General features: G+C 41.9%; 1 protein-coding gene across 1 annotated transcript in view; it reads right to left on the reverse strand.

The window, feature by feature from the left end:
* Nucleotides 1-18,309, reverse strand: part of MGST2 (microsomal glutathione S-transferase 2) — a 30,360-nt gene that overhangs the window by 8,874 nt on the left and 3,177 nt on the right. The window contains exon 2 of the mRNA XM_003364513.5: nucleotides 14,534-14,633. Within this exon, the coding sequence (XP_003364561.1) occupies nucleotides 14,534-14,633 (100 nt within the window). The remainder of the gene's footprint in view (nucleotides 1-14,533; nucleotides 14,634-18,309) is intronic.

The following is an 18,309-nucleotide window of genomic DNA, read 5'->3' on the forward strand; positions in this document are numbered from 1 at the left end:
GGAAGAATTAATATTGTTAAAATGTCCATACTACCCAAAGCAATCTACAGATTCAATGAAATTCCTATCAAAATTCCAATGGCATCATTCACAAAAATAGAAAAAAAAATCCTAAATTTCATATGGAACCACAAAAGACCTTGAATAGCCAAAGAAATCTTAAGAAAGAAGAACGAAGCTAGAGGCATCACACCTTCTGATTTCAGACTGTATTACAAAGCTATAATAATCAAAACAGTATGGTAATGGCATAAAAACAGACACATAGATCAGTGGAACAGAACAGAGAGCCTAGAAAAAAATTCATGCATATATAGTCAATTAATTTTCAACAAAGATGTCAAGAATATACAATAGGGAAAGGATAGTCTCTTCAATAAATGATGCTGGGAAAACTAGACAGCCACATGCAAAAGAATGAAACTGGACCGCTATCTTACACTATACACAAAACTCAACTCAAAATGTATTAAAAGCTTGAACACAAGACCTGAAAGCATAAAATTCCTAGAAGAAAACATAGAGGAAAAAGTTCACTGACATTAGTCTTGGCAACGATATTTTGGATTTGACACTAAAAGCAAAGGCAATGAAAACGAAAATAAAGATGTGACACACATCGAACATATGCACAGCAAAGGAAACCACCAACAAAATGAAAAGGCAACCTAGGGCGTGGGAGAAAATATTTACAAACCATATCTGATAAGGAGTTAATATCCGAAATATACAAGGAATAATTACAAACTCAATAGCAAAAAAATCCACATAACCCAATTTAAAAATGACCAAACACCCTGAATAGTTTTCCAAAGAAGACATACAAATGACCAATATGTACGTGAAAAGGTGCTCAACATCACTAATTATCAGAGAAATGCAAATCAAAATCACAATGAAATACCATCTTATACCTATTATAATGGTATATACTATTAGAATTGGATATTAGAATGGTTATTATCCAAAAGACAAACTACAAGAAGTGCTGGCAAAGATGTAGAGAAAAGGGAACCTTGTGCACAGTTGGTGGGAATGTAACTTGGTACAGCTACTATGGAAAACAGTATGTAGGCTCCTCAAAAAATTAAAAATAGAACTACTATGTGATCCAGGAATCCCACTCCTGGGTATATATCTGAAGGAAATGAAATCACTATCTTGAAGAGATATCTGTACTCCCATGTTCACTGCAGTATTATTCATAATAGTCAAGGTATGGAAACAACCTAAGTGTCCATCAATACATGAATGAATAAAGAAAATGTGGTAAATATATATACAATGGAATATTATTCAGCCTTTAAAAAGAAGGAAATCCTGCCATTTGCAAAACACAGATGAACCAGGAGGGCATTATGCAAAGTGAAATAAATCAGATGGAGAAAAATAAAGACTGCAAGCTATCACTTAGATGTAGAATCAAAAAAAAAAAAAAACAGTAAACTCATAGAAACAGAGAGTAGAATGGTGGCTGCCAGGGGCCGGGGGGCGAGCAAAATAGGGAGAGGTTGCTAAAACGTATAAACTTTCAGTTATTAGATGAATAAAGTCTGAGGGTCTAATGTGTAACACGGTGCTTATAGCTGATAACACTTTATTGTATACTCAAAATTTGCTAAGAGAGTAGAACTTCAATGTTCTCGCCAAAAAAAAGAGTAAATATGTGAGGTGATAGATGTGCTAATTAACTCGATGGGGGGAATCCTTTCACAAATTATGTGTATATCAAATCATCAAGTTGTACACTTTAAATATCTTACAATTTTATTTGTCAACTATGCCTCAGTAAATCCGAAAAAAAAAATCTCTAACAAAAAAAGGGAAAAAGAAAGCACAGTTACAAAGTAAAATTCTTCCCCTATTCTCCACAATGTCACAGGAAATTGTGGATGGGTCAGCTCAACCTTATTAGTTTATGCCTCAACTCCATGAGAAAAAGCTCCCTGATAATAATTCAACCATCTCCTAAAACTGGGCAAGAAAACTGCATAACTCAATGCTCATCTAAAGACCTCGCTGGGGCAGAGTCCTGAAGCATGAGTGGAAATTTTTAACCCCAGCCCCCATCAAAGACAACAGTGAAGTTACCCACATGGCCCTCTAAGTGCCGGGAGACCATCAGACCCCTAGAAAATCAGAAACGCATGATATGAATGCAAAATGCTTTCTTCTTCATTTTTTAACAGTTGTCTTTACAGCCCAAAAGGCCACGGTTGACCCAAGAAATGTCTCATCTTGAGCCTAACACTGGTGATACCCTCACAAACCATCACCACAACTTTCTAGTACTGGGGGAAGTAACCAAGATTTCTCTTTCTGGTCTTTCCATCCTTGGCATTATTTTGCTTCTGATGGTTGCCTTTTTACTAATGTCTTTTAAGTTTGTAAATTGCTACCATAGGTTAAGTGAAAAGATACTTTATAAATTTGTGCGGTCAGAAAAATCACAGCTATGTTAAAAAATAAACAGCTTCCTAACGTTTCCCTTTCTTTGGCTAGATCCAGAGAACTGTTTTCCTTGAAGTAAAAGAGAGTAACAGCAGAAGAATGCTCTACTTTCTACATGCATTGGAAGTTTATGCAGTCCTTTTCGCAAACAAAACACAATTGTCCCATCTTTTATCTAGTCTTGTAACACACCTTAAGTTATTCCAAATTTAAGGGTTAAGTTTTTCCAAAACACAATTCAAAATTAGCCATGATGAGATTTTTTTAAAATCACCTTCAGAATCAGTGCATTTTATTCCTCATAAAGGTTTAACTATCTAGAACTATTTCTTTCCACTGTACTAGTGACCTTGGTTGGCATGTAGGGGAAGAGAGAGAATATTGTCTAAGAGCATCCTAGCCAAGCCCAATTGCACTGCAGAGGGCAGAACCTGTGGGTCTGTGGCCTCTGTGGTCTCTGTCCACAGACATTGATATGCATGTGCGCTCTTGTGTCTCTTTGGTGCAGGAGGAAGAAGGCCTTTGGGCAAGAAAGAGAGAGAAAATGAGGAGAACAGAAAGATGTTACTGGGTCTTTTCCCCCTGCCCAAGCTGAGGAACTCTTTTCACACTGAGTGGAGACCAGGCTGAAAGGTGAAGGATGGCATTCATGAAAGACTTGGTGAGACCCCAGACAGGAGCAGTGCCATACCTCGATGACAAAAGTGACAAAGAGCTGGGGAGAGCCATGGCCTTCACCTCCCTCTGCCACAGACCACAGAGCAGCACCGTTGCAGTCATGGAACATTCTAGAACCTGGGAAGGGGTACCATGCTCACTGGAGGACTGGAGCAGGGCAGTGGCACAGCCCCTCCCTTAAATTGCTTGCCAGCTGGGGCTCCAGGAAGTAAGTGGGAAGTTGGGGGAAGAGGGTGCTGAGGTCCTGGGTGAGCAGGGGTGGTTAGAAGTCATGAAGACTCGGGCAAGGATGGGAATGTAACTGCATTTGTGCTCCCAAAGGACAAAGCCTGGAGTACTTGAGCAGTTTAGTAGGTATCTCTGCAGCCTCCTCTCCCAAGAAAGGAGACCCTTTGTTCCCTACAAGCAGTTAGTCATTGTTGGTCTCACCCCAACCTCATGCCCCTCCTATGCTCATAGTACTTTTCTCCTGGTCTCTCTTTTACTGACTTGCCTTAAGCCCTGAGGCTTTGTCTATTTCTTGCTATCATCTTTCGGAGACTGAAAATAATTCTCTGATGGCCAGTCATGGAGCCCTGCCATTTCTAATTGTCTTCTCTGCTGCTACCTGCTGAAAACACCAGGTAGTGCTTGGCCTGGAAATAACTGGAATTTCGTTCTAGCTGCTCATTATGGCCTCCCCCACCCCTCCACCATGTGGCCATCTCCTTCTGCCACCAGCACTTCTGGGCCCCTCCAGACCCCCATATCACAGTTAACTGGTCCATGCCCAGATGTGTCCCAGGACAGCTCGTTTGCAGTAAGCTGTCAACAGACATTGTTCAACTCAAGGGGACCAAACTCTGAAAATTCATTCTGACCCATCCTATCAGTGACCAATTACAGTTACATTGACATGAAAACCAAAATGAAAGTAATTTATGGTCTCTTTTTGGACAGGAAGGCAGATATATTCTGTCCTCTTATTACAGGAGATTCTCAGGAAAAATCTCCAAATGAGACCGAAAACAGCTGGCCACAGCTGTGTCAATTTCCCTGGGTGGGAATGGAGGGTATGGCTGATTATGACCATGAGTGGACTCCCCATTTCCTGCATGTCCACACCGAGGGAAAAAGAGTCTGTCTACTCATTCCCTGGTTAAAGCCCTCTCTGCACAATAATCCTGTGCTCTTTGCTATTTAAGCTTCCCATAAAAAGATTAGGGAGAAGCTTCTCCTTTGTTATAGGCAGATGTCACCCTGGGCCTCAAATTCTACCCAGGGGTAATAACAGAGAGAGTGTTTGCTGGAAGGACAGTAGGGTGACCAACCATCCAGGTTTGCCCTGGACTGAAAAGGTTTTCAGAAAGTGGGACTTTCAGTTTTAAACCAGGACAGTCCCCCATAAAGAGTCCCAGTTTCCCTGGAACTGAGGGGTTTCCTGAGACCCTGAAACTTAAGTGGGAAAACCAGGAAAGTCCCAGACAAACTGGGAAGAGTTGATCACCCTAAAGGACGGGCTGACAGAGCCTGTGAAGACTGACTAGTTAAAGTTGCTGAAACCCCCCTGGTCCATCCCCAACTCCAAGGGAGTCTGTGCCTGGGGGCTCAGGAATGTGACCCCTGCAGATTCCTGCCTGGATCGAGGGCTGGGAGCAGCGAGGTGGTCCCACACTGTGTCCTGTTTGGGTCTTGTCTCAGTCATTAAGTATACTACAAAGTTTACCTCATTTTGGAAAAAAACGAATCAAATTGTGGTCTGGCAGCCCTAAATCTGGCAGTCCCTAAAACATTAGTCTCCAACTTTCTTTGATTGCATCACCCTAACAGTTGCATAAGCCTCATAAATATACACATATGTCCTCCTGTAGCAGGAGTGGCTGGCCGACAACAAAGATGGCGTGAAGTTGGTGCTGTGCAGGAGCGGCCCAGTCAGGGACTACATTTCCCAGCCTCCTTACAATTGAGTGGGGCTACTTCTTGCCAGTGGAAGGTGAAAATGAAAAACGTCACTTCTGAACCAAATAGTTAAGCAGCTGGTATGCCAAGCTCCCTTCGCCCCACGTACTGGTTGAATGGAGAGAACCTCTGAGGACCTGGATGGGGACAGACTCCTTAGGTGAAAGGAGTCTAGGGCTCTAAATGATCATGTGGAAGGCCATGTGGCCAGAAAACACCGGTATAGGACTTGACATGAGCAAGATGTAAACTCCCATTATGTTAAACCCCTGGGAATATGTGGTTGATCTATTAGCACAGCTGAAACAGTCAACTGGAAAAGAATATCATATACATTATAAAACACACACAAAATGGAAATTAAAGGATAATATTTTAAGAATAAATATAAATAGAAGCTCCAATATTTTCCTCACCCCCAGTATAGATCACCTAATGTGCCCCCTCAGTGTGTACACATCACTTGGGAGACTTCTGACTAAAACACTTCTGAATATTTCTGCTTTTTGATAGATAGATTCCTAATGGACACACAACATGAAACTTTGCTTATAACAATCTTATTCGTAGGAAATCTGAACCATCTGCCAAAGGAGAAAACCTGACCAGCCATAGAACACTTCCAATGCCGTGTTTATGGTATGACATCTTTTACAAAATAAAAAGCAGACAAGACAACTTAAAGGAGGTTTTCCTCTTTCAAGTTTTTCGCTGCTCCTTTTTCTTTCCCCGCTTGTTTCGGTGACTCGCTCTGAAGCAGTGAACTGCACACCGCCATGAGCTGCTTGCACTTTTAACAAATGACCCAGCCTCCCTCTGTTGACTTTAGACACTGGGAAGCCTTTTGGGTTATCACTCTGGCTTGGGGGTCAGAGCAGCAGGTTATTATGCTCAGAAAAGCCTTGGGGAGGAGAGGTTACTGGAACTAATCTTTTTATATAGATCCATAACTGTCTAAATTGCTCCTTGCCAAGTAACCCTCGTGTAGGGACACCAGAGGGAGGATGCACTGGTGGTGGGAGGGCACAAATCTAACCAGCACTTCAGTGGTGCTGCTTATAAGGAACAGGATGAGCAGAAGGGGGAGTAAGCCTTGCAGTGCATCCAAATTCCAGCTGCCTCTCGTCCCCTGACTACCTGAGAATCGCCCAGCCTATGTGATGGAAGCTATTCGGTGGTGACACAAACTAAATGTTCATCTCCCCCCAAAATTCATATGTTAAAGCCCTAACCCTCAGTGCAGCTGTATTCGGAGAAGGGAGTAATTAAGGTTACTTGAGGTCAGAAGGGGGGGGCCCTGATCCAGTAGGATGGGTGTCATAAGAAGAGACACCAGAGAGCCAACACACACCAGACAGACAGACTGACTGATTCTCTTTCACTCTTTCTCTCTCTCTCTTGCTCTCTCTCTGTGCACCAAGGAAAGGCCACGTGAGGACATAGCAAACCAAGAAAAGAGAGCATTCGCCAGAAATCAAATTGGACAGAACCTTGATCTTAGACTCACAGCCTCAAGAACTATGAGAAAATAAATGTCTGTTGCTGAAGCCGCTCAGTCTGTGGGATTTTGTTACAGCCGCGCCAGCTGACCAACACAGGTGGTTTGTGGAGGAGGAGGATGGGGTTTGAATAACTCATCATTTAGTCATCCTCTCATCTTGGAGATCCCTAGCCCTTTACAACTCAGTGGATAAGTACATCTTGTGCTTTCAGCTAACGTCTAAGATGGGTGCACTTGTAAGAAAACTGGAGATGTGCTTACTGTCTCTCTTTTATTTAACTTTTCTATACTTACTGCAAAAGCAGGTGACTCACATTACTATAATCCTAGTGTATTAGCAGAATATTGGAAAAATTATCATCTTTGTGCATTTTCCTTTTCTCCATAGTTTTTAAACATACATTTAGGTCACCAATTTTCATTTCTAAATTTCAAGATTAGAATTCAAAGTGACTAGAAAAAGTTAGTGAAATGGAAAAAAAATTACAGAGCTATAGTAAAGTAAGAAGAGGCTAGTATTTCCAAAGAGGACTCAGATGCATGACAATTGGGTTTACTTGTGCCTTGTGGCGGGTTAATTCTGGAACAGGAACGGAATAATTCAGCATTAAGCAAACAAGGGTGCATCAACAAGAACAAAGTAAGAGGCAATTCTTCTATCCTCTCAGACTGATGAAACCATTGTTGGGATACTCTATATGTCTAGATTCCAGGTTTAGAAATAATATGAAAAATTTTAGTCTAAAGAGAGCAACCAAAATTTTTAATAATTGAAAAAAAAAAAGCTAAAGAATTAATGCTACCTAACCTCAAAATCTAGAAGATGAAAGACGCTTAATAAGGGTCCTCAAAGATATGAAAAAGAGTGAGGTCATCAGCAGCTATTCTCTTCCAGGGAGGATAGACCCAGAGGAAATATATTTAAATTACAAGATCAATTTATTACTTGGATCTACTTTTTAGATTTATAAAAGCCCTTAATCTAAAGGGATCAAAGTGCTCAAATTAGACTAGATAGAATTTCCAAGCTCAGCAATAACATGAAGAAATGGCCCTTGGTGAAATCATATTTTCATAATTTTTAAAAATGTATTCTGTCAAAAGACTGCAAAACTCTAGAGCTAGTCATCTCTAAGTTCCCCCCTGTAGGAGGAGAAGAGGAATTTGAACGAGGACTCTAGGAAGGGGCCCTGGGCTGGTCACTCAGGTATGTTAGGCTCCAGAATGATCATCTCTGCTTGGCAAATGACTATCCAACCTGACCTCAGACAGGAAACAGGTACATAAGTGGTGGTCAGAGGGACCTTGAAGTGATTGCTATGAGATGTCAAGTTCCACTTAAAAATGGAATTAGTCATAACATCAGGCTTCTTGGCTCTGCTTGGCGCAAAGCAGCAGGAGAAAAGAGTTGAGAAAAGGCAGCATCTCTGTCATAGCCAAGGCCCTAAGACCTTCAAGGGAGGCTGATGGGACTCGACGCTTTGGTCCAGGAGAGCCAGAGAAGAAAGTGCATTCCCTCTCAGGGATCTGCAGAGCTCAAGGGAGCCCACCCTGGAAGACAAGAATGGGTAGCCAAATAGACTTTGGAATGAACTGGTTATCCCAGAGTATCCTGCCTGAACCACCTCAGATAAAGTCGAAATGGTTTCCCTAGCGATGAATCTAATCTAATCTGGCCTTAGAACCTAAGGCAAGAAGGGGGCTATGCTGTGGAATATGTAAGAAGAGATGCAGTGGAGTAGGGCCAATCCCATTCACCCTTCAGAGAGAATCCAGGAGCTACTACTGTGCCCTGAAAGGTATTTTACAGCTCCAAATCCCGCCACCCACCCATCCCCGCCCCAGTGATTGGTTACTGATTTTTAACCCCTCTCTGTTCTGCTGTGACTAATCAAACAGAACAAATGAAACACTTCCAACAAGGAAATTGGGTTTGTATACTTATTTTATAAACAACAACTTGAGAGGCATGTTTGGAAATGGTGTCCAGCTTTATTCCGAGGACAAGAGGAGGCCAGGCAAAGAAGAGGAGAGAGAGAGAGCAATAACTTGAAAAAAAAATCAAATTTGTGCAAACTATGAGAACAAACATAGAACCAGAAGTGGCCCAGGGACTTAGCCTGCTGGGAGCCCAAGGCTCCCCAACAGGAAGTTCTCAGATGATGAAAGACAAAGTGGGAAGATGTGCAATGTCCTCCTGTGACGATTTTTATAAATGGTATGGGGTCTCCCAAACTTTAATCATTAATATATCACTGCCAAAATTTTAGCCTTTATACCACTTACTATTTTCCTATAACCAACTATTTTTTTTATTTAAACAAATTAGGGAAAATGAAATTTTATGTTTCTACTGCAAGAGGAAAAAGAGTATCACTTTCTAAATAAAAGATAAGCATAAAACTAAAACCCATGAAAACAAAAAGTTATCAAATTCTCATTAGATGCTATTGATTGCTGAAGGCTCTGAGCCTGAGACCCTTTCTCAGCTGAATGAGGAGAATGGGCGTTCAAGAGGTGTCAAGAACACATCATGAGGACTTCCTGCCAAACAAGGCAGATTGAACCCATGTTAATTTCTTCTCCCTCCTGAAATCTCACTAAAATGCCTGTAAAGGAACTGAAAATAGATATAAAGTCATCAAGAACAAAGAGAATAGGAGCAGATACAGCAGTGGAAGAGAGATCTTAGCAAATTTCTCAAGAGTGGACAGTACTTGGAGGAATAGTAGGTAAATTGGCAGAGGGCAGAAAATTGAAACCTATGTGCCTGCAGAAGGAAGAACCAGTGAAGACAGAGAGGTTCTCCCAGTACCCCAAGAAGCTCAAGGATTGGGGGTACCAGGTACCTTGGAGGCCAAAGGCTGAAACAGAAGAACTGGTTGAAAGACTGTCTAAGGAGGGCTTCAGCTCCTCTCCACCTCTGAGCCGCCCTCCTACTCCTCCATCACAGGAGGTGGAGGTTTATTGTCTGGAGAAACTGAACCAGAGAATCTCTGGGGGCTCCAGGAACAATGGAGGATGGTGTAAAATTCTGTACTGAAAACAGTGCAAATCCACATACTGCACAGTGGGAGAATTTCCGTGCTTCACCCACCGCACTCTCAGACTACTCGAAGTCAGGCCATTATACCCATCCTCATCCCTCACCCCTCACTCCCCCATCACCCCCTATTCTCTCTGCCCTCACAGGGAGTTTAAGAGTTCTCCCTAGAGAAACTAAATGGTTCCAGAAAGACGACCTCCACATAGGTGCTGACATTCGCAGGCCCTCCAGTAGAAAGCTGCCTCCTGATCAATCTCCCTTTAGCGAAGATGCCCACTCAGTGAGCCCTGCGCATGCGCACAGAGCCTCCAGTCACTCTCTAAAGCCTCTTTCTTATACTTGCACAGATAGCCAATCAAGAATCACCTGACATTCGAGTAAAGACTCTAAGATCTCTTCAGCTCAGATCTGTTTGCTGGACCCTTGTCTTCTTGACCTTGTAAGGCCGGAGGACTCCAGGTTCAGTTGCTGGTCCTCTTCTTTATCTACACCCACTCCCGTAAAGATTTCCTCCGGTCTCACGGCTTTAAATCATCTTCATGTGCCAATGACTCCTGAATTTGTATTCCCAGCTCAGACCTCTTTGCTAAAGTGCAGATTTGTATATCCAACTGTCTATCTCTACTTGGATGTGTAAACAACAATGTATTAGCCAGTTTGTGTTGCAGTAACAAATGATCCAAGTAGCTTAGTAGATCATACTGCTTACGCCTTAGCTGAGGCATGAGCCACATCTGAGACATAACATGACAGAAGGGAACTTCCTGGTCTTCCCCTCAAACCTGCTCCTCCTGCAGCCTCTCTGTCTCAGTTAATCACAATGCCATCCTTTGGGATGCTCAGGCCAAAACTCTAAGTGTCACTCGTGACTCTTCAAACTCCATATTTATTATGTCAGGAGATTCTATTGGCTCTATCCTCAAAATGCATCCAGAATCTGATGATTTCTCATCATCTCTACTGCTATCTCCCTGGTTCACGTCACCATCATCTCTCACCTGTATTTTTTCAGTAGACTCCTAACTGAATTTTCTGCTTTTCCCGATGCCTCCATATAGACTACTCTCAGCAAAGCAGACAAAGTGATCCTTTTAAAACATAAGATCATGTAATTTCTCTGCTTAAAACCCTATAATGATTTTTCATTTCACTCAGAGAAAATGCCAAAGTCCTTACAAAGGCTTTCAAGGCGCTATGTGATCCATCCATTACCTTTCTGACCACCTCCTACCGCATTCTGTCAGCTCTCTCTCTCAGCCGCACTGACTTCCTTGCCAACCCACCAGGCACATTCCCATTTAGGGTCTTTGCATTGGCTGTTCCCTGTGCCTCAAGAGTGTTTTCTCTACATGTTCACATGGCTAACTCCTTCACCTGCTTCAAGCCTTTGCTCAAGTGCCACCTTCTCAGCGGGGCCCACACTGACCACCCTATTTTAAAATTGCAACCCACGCTGTTAACAGCCCACCCCCATACCCCCATGCAATGCTCTCCTCTTTCTTTTATATCTTAACACTTGCTAGTTTCTTACATAATGTGTTATTTTGTTATAATATTATCTGCTTATTGTTCATTTTCTGTTTTCCTTGGCTAGAAGGTAAACTTCAAGAGGGCAAGGATCTTCATCTGATTTGTTCACTGCTATATCCCAAGCTACTAGAACAGTGCCTGGTATATAGAAGTGCTCAATAAATATTTAATGGGTGAATAAAAAGTAAAAATGAAAGACAAAATCCAAGATAGACAATAAAAAGGAACTTGGAAGAAACAAAAATGATACACGAATTTTTTTTAAACCAAAATATTATCATTATAATCCTCAGACATAAGAGAATAAATTGCATCCATGAAACTAAAAAAAGATGATTTAACAGCAGCAGCAACAACTACTATAGAACAATCAGAGAATAGCAATTAATCTTAAGAATTAAAATTGATATCTGAAATTTTTTAAAAAAATCACTAAGATGTTAGAATTTCAAGAAATTTCCCAGAAAGAAAAAAAGTCCAAGAAGGTAAAAAACTGAAGATAAAAGAAAACTAGGTGAGCAGTCCAGGAGGTCAACATACAACATACAACTAATATATGTTTTAAGGATGAAAGAACAGTGTCTGGCCCAGTGGCCTAGTGGTTAAGTTCGTGTGTTCTGCATCAGTGGCCCAGGTTTTGTGCATTCAGATCCTGGGTGTGGACTTATGGCTCATCAAGCCATGCTGTGGCAGCATCCCACATACAACATACAAGAAGATTGGCACGGATGTTAGCTTAGTGACAATCTTCCTCAAGCAAAAAAAAGAAGAAGATTGGTAACAGATGTTAGCTCAGGGCCAATCTTCCTCACCAAAAACAAAAAAAAAGAAAAAAAGAAAAAAAAGAAGAATGAAAGAACAGAGAAAACAAAGTAGAGAAAATTTGGGGAAAAATAATAATATCAAAAAAAATTCTAGAACAGAAGGACATGAGTTTTTAGGCTGTGAAAAAGCCTCATCTAGAGTTCAGCATAGTGAAGCCAAATTTCACTGAGCAAGCACAACACTATAACATCTCAAGGCACCAGTTTCCAAACTGATCCAAAGGATCAGGAATGAGAACAGCACAGAACATCTCAACAATATCAGTGGAAACTAAAAAATAATGGAGTAATATTTTCAAAATTCTGAGGGTAAGGATTTTTACCTTAGAAATATATGTCTAGCCAAGCCATCAATCAACTGTGAGGCAGAATAAAGGCATTTTCAGAAATGTAAAGTCTCGACATTTGACCTACCATTTACCTTCTCTCAGGAAGCTTCCATAGGCTGTACTCCACCAAAATGAGAGAGAAAACAAATAAACAGGAAAATATGAGATCCAGGAAACAGGTGACTCAAATCAGTAGAGGATAAGGGAAATTCCTAGGATGATGACAGGAAGTCTCAGGATGACAGCTGTGTGGCAGGCCTAAAGATCAACCTCCAGAATGGAGCAGAAAAATGGAAGCCTCAAGCAGATGGCTCCAAGAAAAAAAACCCAAATATATGACTAGATTACTTAATGTATTTGAGTGTACTAAGAGTAGATTTTCAGTTCTGTTGAAGAATCAGGGATGAAACTAAGCAAAGAAAAAACAAAGAGGTGATTATTAACCCCAGGTAAAGCAAAAGGTTGCGTAAGAAGGAAATGTAATCATAATACACTATTTGATTCAGCTTTGAACGTTATTTACCTAATCACAATAATATAAACATTGGCTATTGATTTAACTCGACAAAGTGATGAAACTTTACTGGAAGGATGAGATAAAGAAAAGAAGAAGAGGAGGAGCATGAGATTCCTTCTTCCGTAAAAGGAAGTCAATTGGTAATGTCTAAAATTTGTGAATCAAAGCAGTGAAAGCACAGTATGGACGTAAATACCAAAAGGAGTGATCGAAAGAGGTGCCAATGGTTGTCTCTGGGAATGGATTGAGGACAGAGAGTTATTTGTTTATATAAGGCTTGTCATCTCACTTTATCTTCAGACCACATAGATGTAGTACTCTTAGAAAGATGAATATTAATTTTGGACTATAGGACATACTGGCACCAAACAAATACTTTCCACTTGACATACCCATAAAGATTCAAAGACAATTGAAATGGGAATGACTTTCTTATCACGTGGTTCAATGTTATTTAAAATCATATCTAGGGCATAAAGTTTCAATCAACTAAAATGAATAAGCTCAGAAGATCTGTTGTATGGCATTGGACCTACAGTCAACAATAATGTATTATACACTTAAGAATTTAAGTAGGTAGATCTCATATTGCATGTTCTTACCACAATAATTTTTTTTAAAAAAATCGTGTCTATACACCTCTTAAAATTATCTCTTGTACTACCAGTGGTATTCATCCCATACTTCAAAGCCTAAGGAATAGTCTGTACAATCCTGCTTGGAGCAAACAGGTAAACAAGAGACCAATGTTGCCAATTCAAGGACTACGACTTGCCCAAATTGATTCAAAACATAATAAAAAGACTGAATAGTCCCATAATCATTAGAAAAATCAAATCTCATGTTTTAAATTTTTTTCCACAAGGAAAACATCAGGTTTAGATCATTTTACAGGCAAATTCTAATAACTTTGAAGGAACACACTCTTCCAATCTTATTAAAATTCTCTGAGAAAATAATTCTCTAATTTATTCTGAGAGACTAGTGTAATCTGGATATCAAAATGAGACAAGAGCCATATAAGAAAGGAAAATTATAGGCCAACCTCAATCATGAACATAGATGAAAAGTCCCAAAGTGTTAATAAAAGAAGCGAGCGATGTATAAATGGTGATATGCGCAAGGTTTTAAAAGCACTTCGTGTGGGGAATGAAATATAAAGGAGCCCTAGGGTCTTGCAGCAGGCAAATTCATGGTGTTGATGGTGGGACATTCTCAGTGGATCTGAAAAGGCAAGGTGCACAAGATGATCAAAATCGCTACCAATACATGTGAAATGGAAAGCTTTCTCTTTCTTATAGGTTTCTAACTTTAGGAAATGGTTCATGGGCAGAGAACAATACTGACCCACCTCCGTTCTGAAGTGGAGAGGAAGAAAGAGAAGATAGAAAACAGATAGTGTAACTAATCCAACTTAAGCCTATCAAATTCTCAGGGTGCTTGAAGGGGCTCTTTAACCACATTGCCATTCTTAGCCATACAGCAGTCCTTCCTAAGATCCCAGCCTTTTCCGTAAATGCACTCTCTGAGTTTGTAATACAGGTGGGTAGAGACTCCGTGCACTGGACGCTTCAAGCTTCAAGGATCACAAGAAGGGTCTTAGCTGTGAAGAGTGCTTTGTTATAATGGGCTATCTTCTCTGCACATCTTCCCCCTAGTCAGGAATTGTGTGCGTGTGGCAGGCCCGGATCTCTGAAGGGCAGGAGAAGCATTACTTACTGTGCACGAAATATTCTGTCAAATTCTGGTGACCCAGAGACTGCCGGGGGCATAATTTTGTATTTTAATCTTGCCCTTCCTACTTGAAAAGCAAAATAACCTGCAAGTAAAAAAGAATTAATGTTAAAAATGTGCACCATCATTATCCATTCAGAAAATGCAAATTTAAACCACAGATACAACTATATACCCACTAAAATGTCTAAAATGAAAAATACAGATCATACCAATTAAAGAAGACAGACAGGTGAGGATATAAAATCAACTGGAATTCTCAAACAGAGTTGGTGGGAATGTAAAATGGTACAATCACTTTGGGAAAACATTCGGAAGGGATTTTTTAGTTAGACATGCATCGACCACACGACACAGCCATTCTACTCCTGGGTTTTTCCCCAAGAGAAATGAAATCGTAGGTCCAGGCAAAGACTTGTACACAAATGCCCACAGCAGCTTCATTTTTAATGGCCAAAAATTAGGAACAACTCTGTGATGGTTAATTTTGTGTGTCAACTAGGCCAGGCCATGTGCCCAGTTCTTTGGTCAAACACCAGTCTAGATGTTTCCGTGAAGGTATTTTTTTAGATGTGATTAACATTTACATCAGTAGACTTTGAGTAAAGCAGGTTGCCCTCCTTAAGGTGGGGGGGGGGGGGGGGGGGAGGAGCTTCATCCAATCAATTGAAGGCCTGAAGAGAAAAGACTGAGGTCCCCCAAAGAGGAAGGAATTTTGCCTCCAGACTGCCTTTGGACTCAAGACTGCAACAACAACTCTTGGAATTTCCAGGCTTCTAGCTCACCCTTCAAATTTCAGATTTGCCAGCCCCCACTATTGTGTGAGCCAATTTCTTAAAATAAATATCTGTGTGTGTGTGTGTGTGTGTGTGTGTATGTATTCCATTGGCCCTGTGTCTCTGGAGAACCCTAACACAAAGGTCCATCAACAAGTTGTAGATCAACAAATTGTGGTATATCCATACAATAGAATACTACTCAACAGTAAAAAGGAATGAACCAGTGATACACAAAACAACATGGATGAATCTCAAAATAATTATGCTGAATAAAAGAGGCGAGACCAAAAAAAGTACTACTGAATAATTTCATTTTTTCAAAATTTTCAGAAATGCAAATGAATCCATAGTGACATAAAGCAGATCAGAGGTTCCCTACGGGTGAGCCGGGCCAGTGGGGAGGGTCACAAGAAAACTTTTGAGGATGATGGCTCCCTGCCTGACTCAGTTTCCCTATGACAAGATGGTTATGACTTTCTCCTCCTCCGTTTGCTGGATGGCGGGTGTAGGATCACCAGCATCTGGAGATTTGTTCTGTGAATCTCTCACTTTCAGACTCACACTTCCTCCTCTGTGAGCCGTTCTCACCTCCTGTTTTTATCTCCCTCTTTTTACCCCGTAATTAACTTCTGGGATCTATAATTTCCCTTCAGATTATTTTTTCCAGTTTCAGTTCCTTACCAGTTCTCTCCAACACTATTCTAGTCTCACTTATTTTAGTCCCTCAACATCCATTTCCTACTTGCTAACATTTTAAAAATAGTTTCCTTTTCCACACCAAGTTTGTAGCTTCAATCTCTCGTTGTGTCATGGTACTGGGGTGATGTGTTTCCTCCTGAAACACGATACTATCTCCCCTCCGACAAGAAGTCAGTAGATATTGAGCCTGGTTGAGGAAGGGTCTCCCAGCGGGCTGCTTCCCTGATCCTAATTCCCCTCTGCTACAAATAAACGGTTGTTTCAGATTTAAAAGCTGGAGCTGAACATCTGAAGTGTGTAAACGCTTAGCGCTGGAGTCTTCCTCATGCAAACGGCAGTCACGTCACTGAAGCCTGAGAGAGTAGGGTAAAGCTAAGAAAAGTGTGGGATTAGCCATTACTGTTCCCATCCCTGGGTTAAATGCTTGCAAGGCAGCATAAATCTGGAGAGACCAGTGGCTCATAGGCCCAGCAGGAGCCAAAACGGAGGTCTATCCACAGAGGGAAAAAATGGGACTCCGCTATTCTCGACCCTGCTGAAATCATTGCTTCTAACTCCGCCACAGCCTTGGAGAAAACACTAGCTGTCTAAAGACGGCAGGAATGAAAGATGTGTGCCCCTAGATTTATTCACTGGTGTGAAAATTGACTTTAGTGGAGCCGTTTTAAAATGGCTTTCCAGAGAAGCTGCCTTGCTGTCTTGAACCTTGGGCTGAGTCAACCCTTGGACTGGGCCAAAATAGCAATTGTTTTACAAGCCCTTGTTTGAGAAGTCAGCAGAACGAACATCCTGATCGCAAAGACTGAGGATTGCCAGCTTTCTGAAGATAGAATCAACAGTCAATCAATGTTTAGCCAAGACTGGCTTCTGCCTCCAACTCCAATTAAAATTCTTTGTAATGTAATTTCCCTTCTTTGCCTTTAAAGCCCCTGACTTTTACTCCCTAGCAGGACAGTTTGGGTTTCCACCTGAATCTGTGCTCCCCAAACTGCAAGTTTTTGATCCCAAATAAATGCTTTGCCTCTTAAACTGGTTTCTGTTTTTGTAGGTTGAGGTTAGCAATGAACCTGGAGCTTCAAAATGAAGCTGAATAAGGGAAAGCTTTGAAGTGCTGTCCTTCTCTAGGCTGGCACGGCACCTGGGTGGCACGTGTCTGCAGGAGCAGCAAGTGGGAGGCCCGAGCTTCAGGAAATGGAGAGGCTTCTGAATACTCCCCACCCAGCCCACCCCCAGCCCCAGGAAGGGTTCAGTTGGGCTAGTACAGCCCTAAGGGTAGAAGCCCCTTTCTGTTCTCTCGGATCACAGCCTTAGAGAGACCATGGCTACCCTTGGGACAGCATGATGAGGGTGGAAAGGTTATTTCAACACTTTTTCTGGAGATCTTCAATTTTATTTCCCTTCTTACCAGTTGATTAAAAACTACTTGAGAATAATCTCCTTTGGTTTTGCCTGTCTTTTCTCTTCCCTGGCTTTCTCCAGAGGGACACGTGTGCTGGGGAGAGTGAATGGACACTCCCCTCACTGCCCCCCACCCCCCCAGCCACAGCTGGGCTTCTTCACCTTGTGGCTACCTCTCCATCCAGCAGAAGCTTCTCTCTGTGGGGAGGCAGCTGAGGATGGGGACTGACAACCTTGGGCCAGGCACCCTGGCGGGCACTTCTTACTCAAAGTCCTGTTTATCCCTCTTCCACGAGGACACTGAAGGACAGAATATCCTGGCCAGGGGCACCCAATTGGTAAGTGTCTGGACCAGACAGTTAGGAGTGTGTCTATCTTCAAAACCTGAGCTGCTTCTACCATGGGGCATGATGTCCTATCTCCATAAGCACCAGACTTTTGTAAAAGCAGCAGATTCTGGTTCTTAATGCCAACTAAACAGCTGTGTCTTCTCTTTCTCTCTCCCACCCCGTCATTAAACATTCTCTGTCCACCACAAACCACCCCGGCAAGTCTCCTCTCCCGCCTTCCCACTCCCACCCACTGCCTCACCCAGCCGCTCGCCCTTCTGCCGGAGTTCACACTGTTCCCTGGACCCACCAGCAAACAGAAGCCTCTCTGTGAGGATAACAGAGGCTCTGTCAGCCTGGGGCATCTGTGGACCCGCTTCTGTGCTCTCTGCAGTGCCGGCATGAGGGCATGCGCGGGGTCAGCAGTGCCTATGAGTAAGTCTATGTGAACTAGGGGTTGTCATGGAGCCCTTCAGACCTAAGTGCTTCTTAAATTGGGAATAAACATCCTGTTCTACTCCAGAAAAGATTGTGAATCAAACTACAAAATGTGTAT

The sequence above is a fragment of the Equus caballus genome, chromosome 2 (genome assembly GCF_041296265.1).
Source record: "Equus caballus isolate H_3958 breed thoroughbred chromosome 2, TB-T2T, whole genome shotgun sequence".
In the NCBI taxonomy this organism is placed as follows: Eukaryota; Metazoa; Chordata; class Mammalia; order Perissodactyla; family Equidae; genus Equus; species Equus caballus.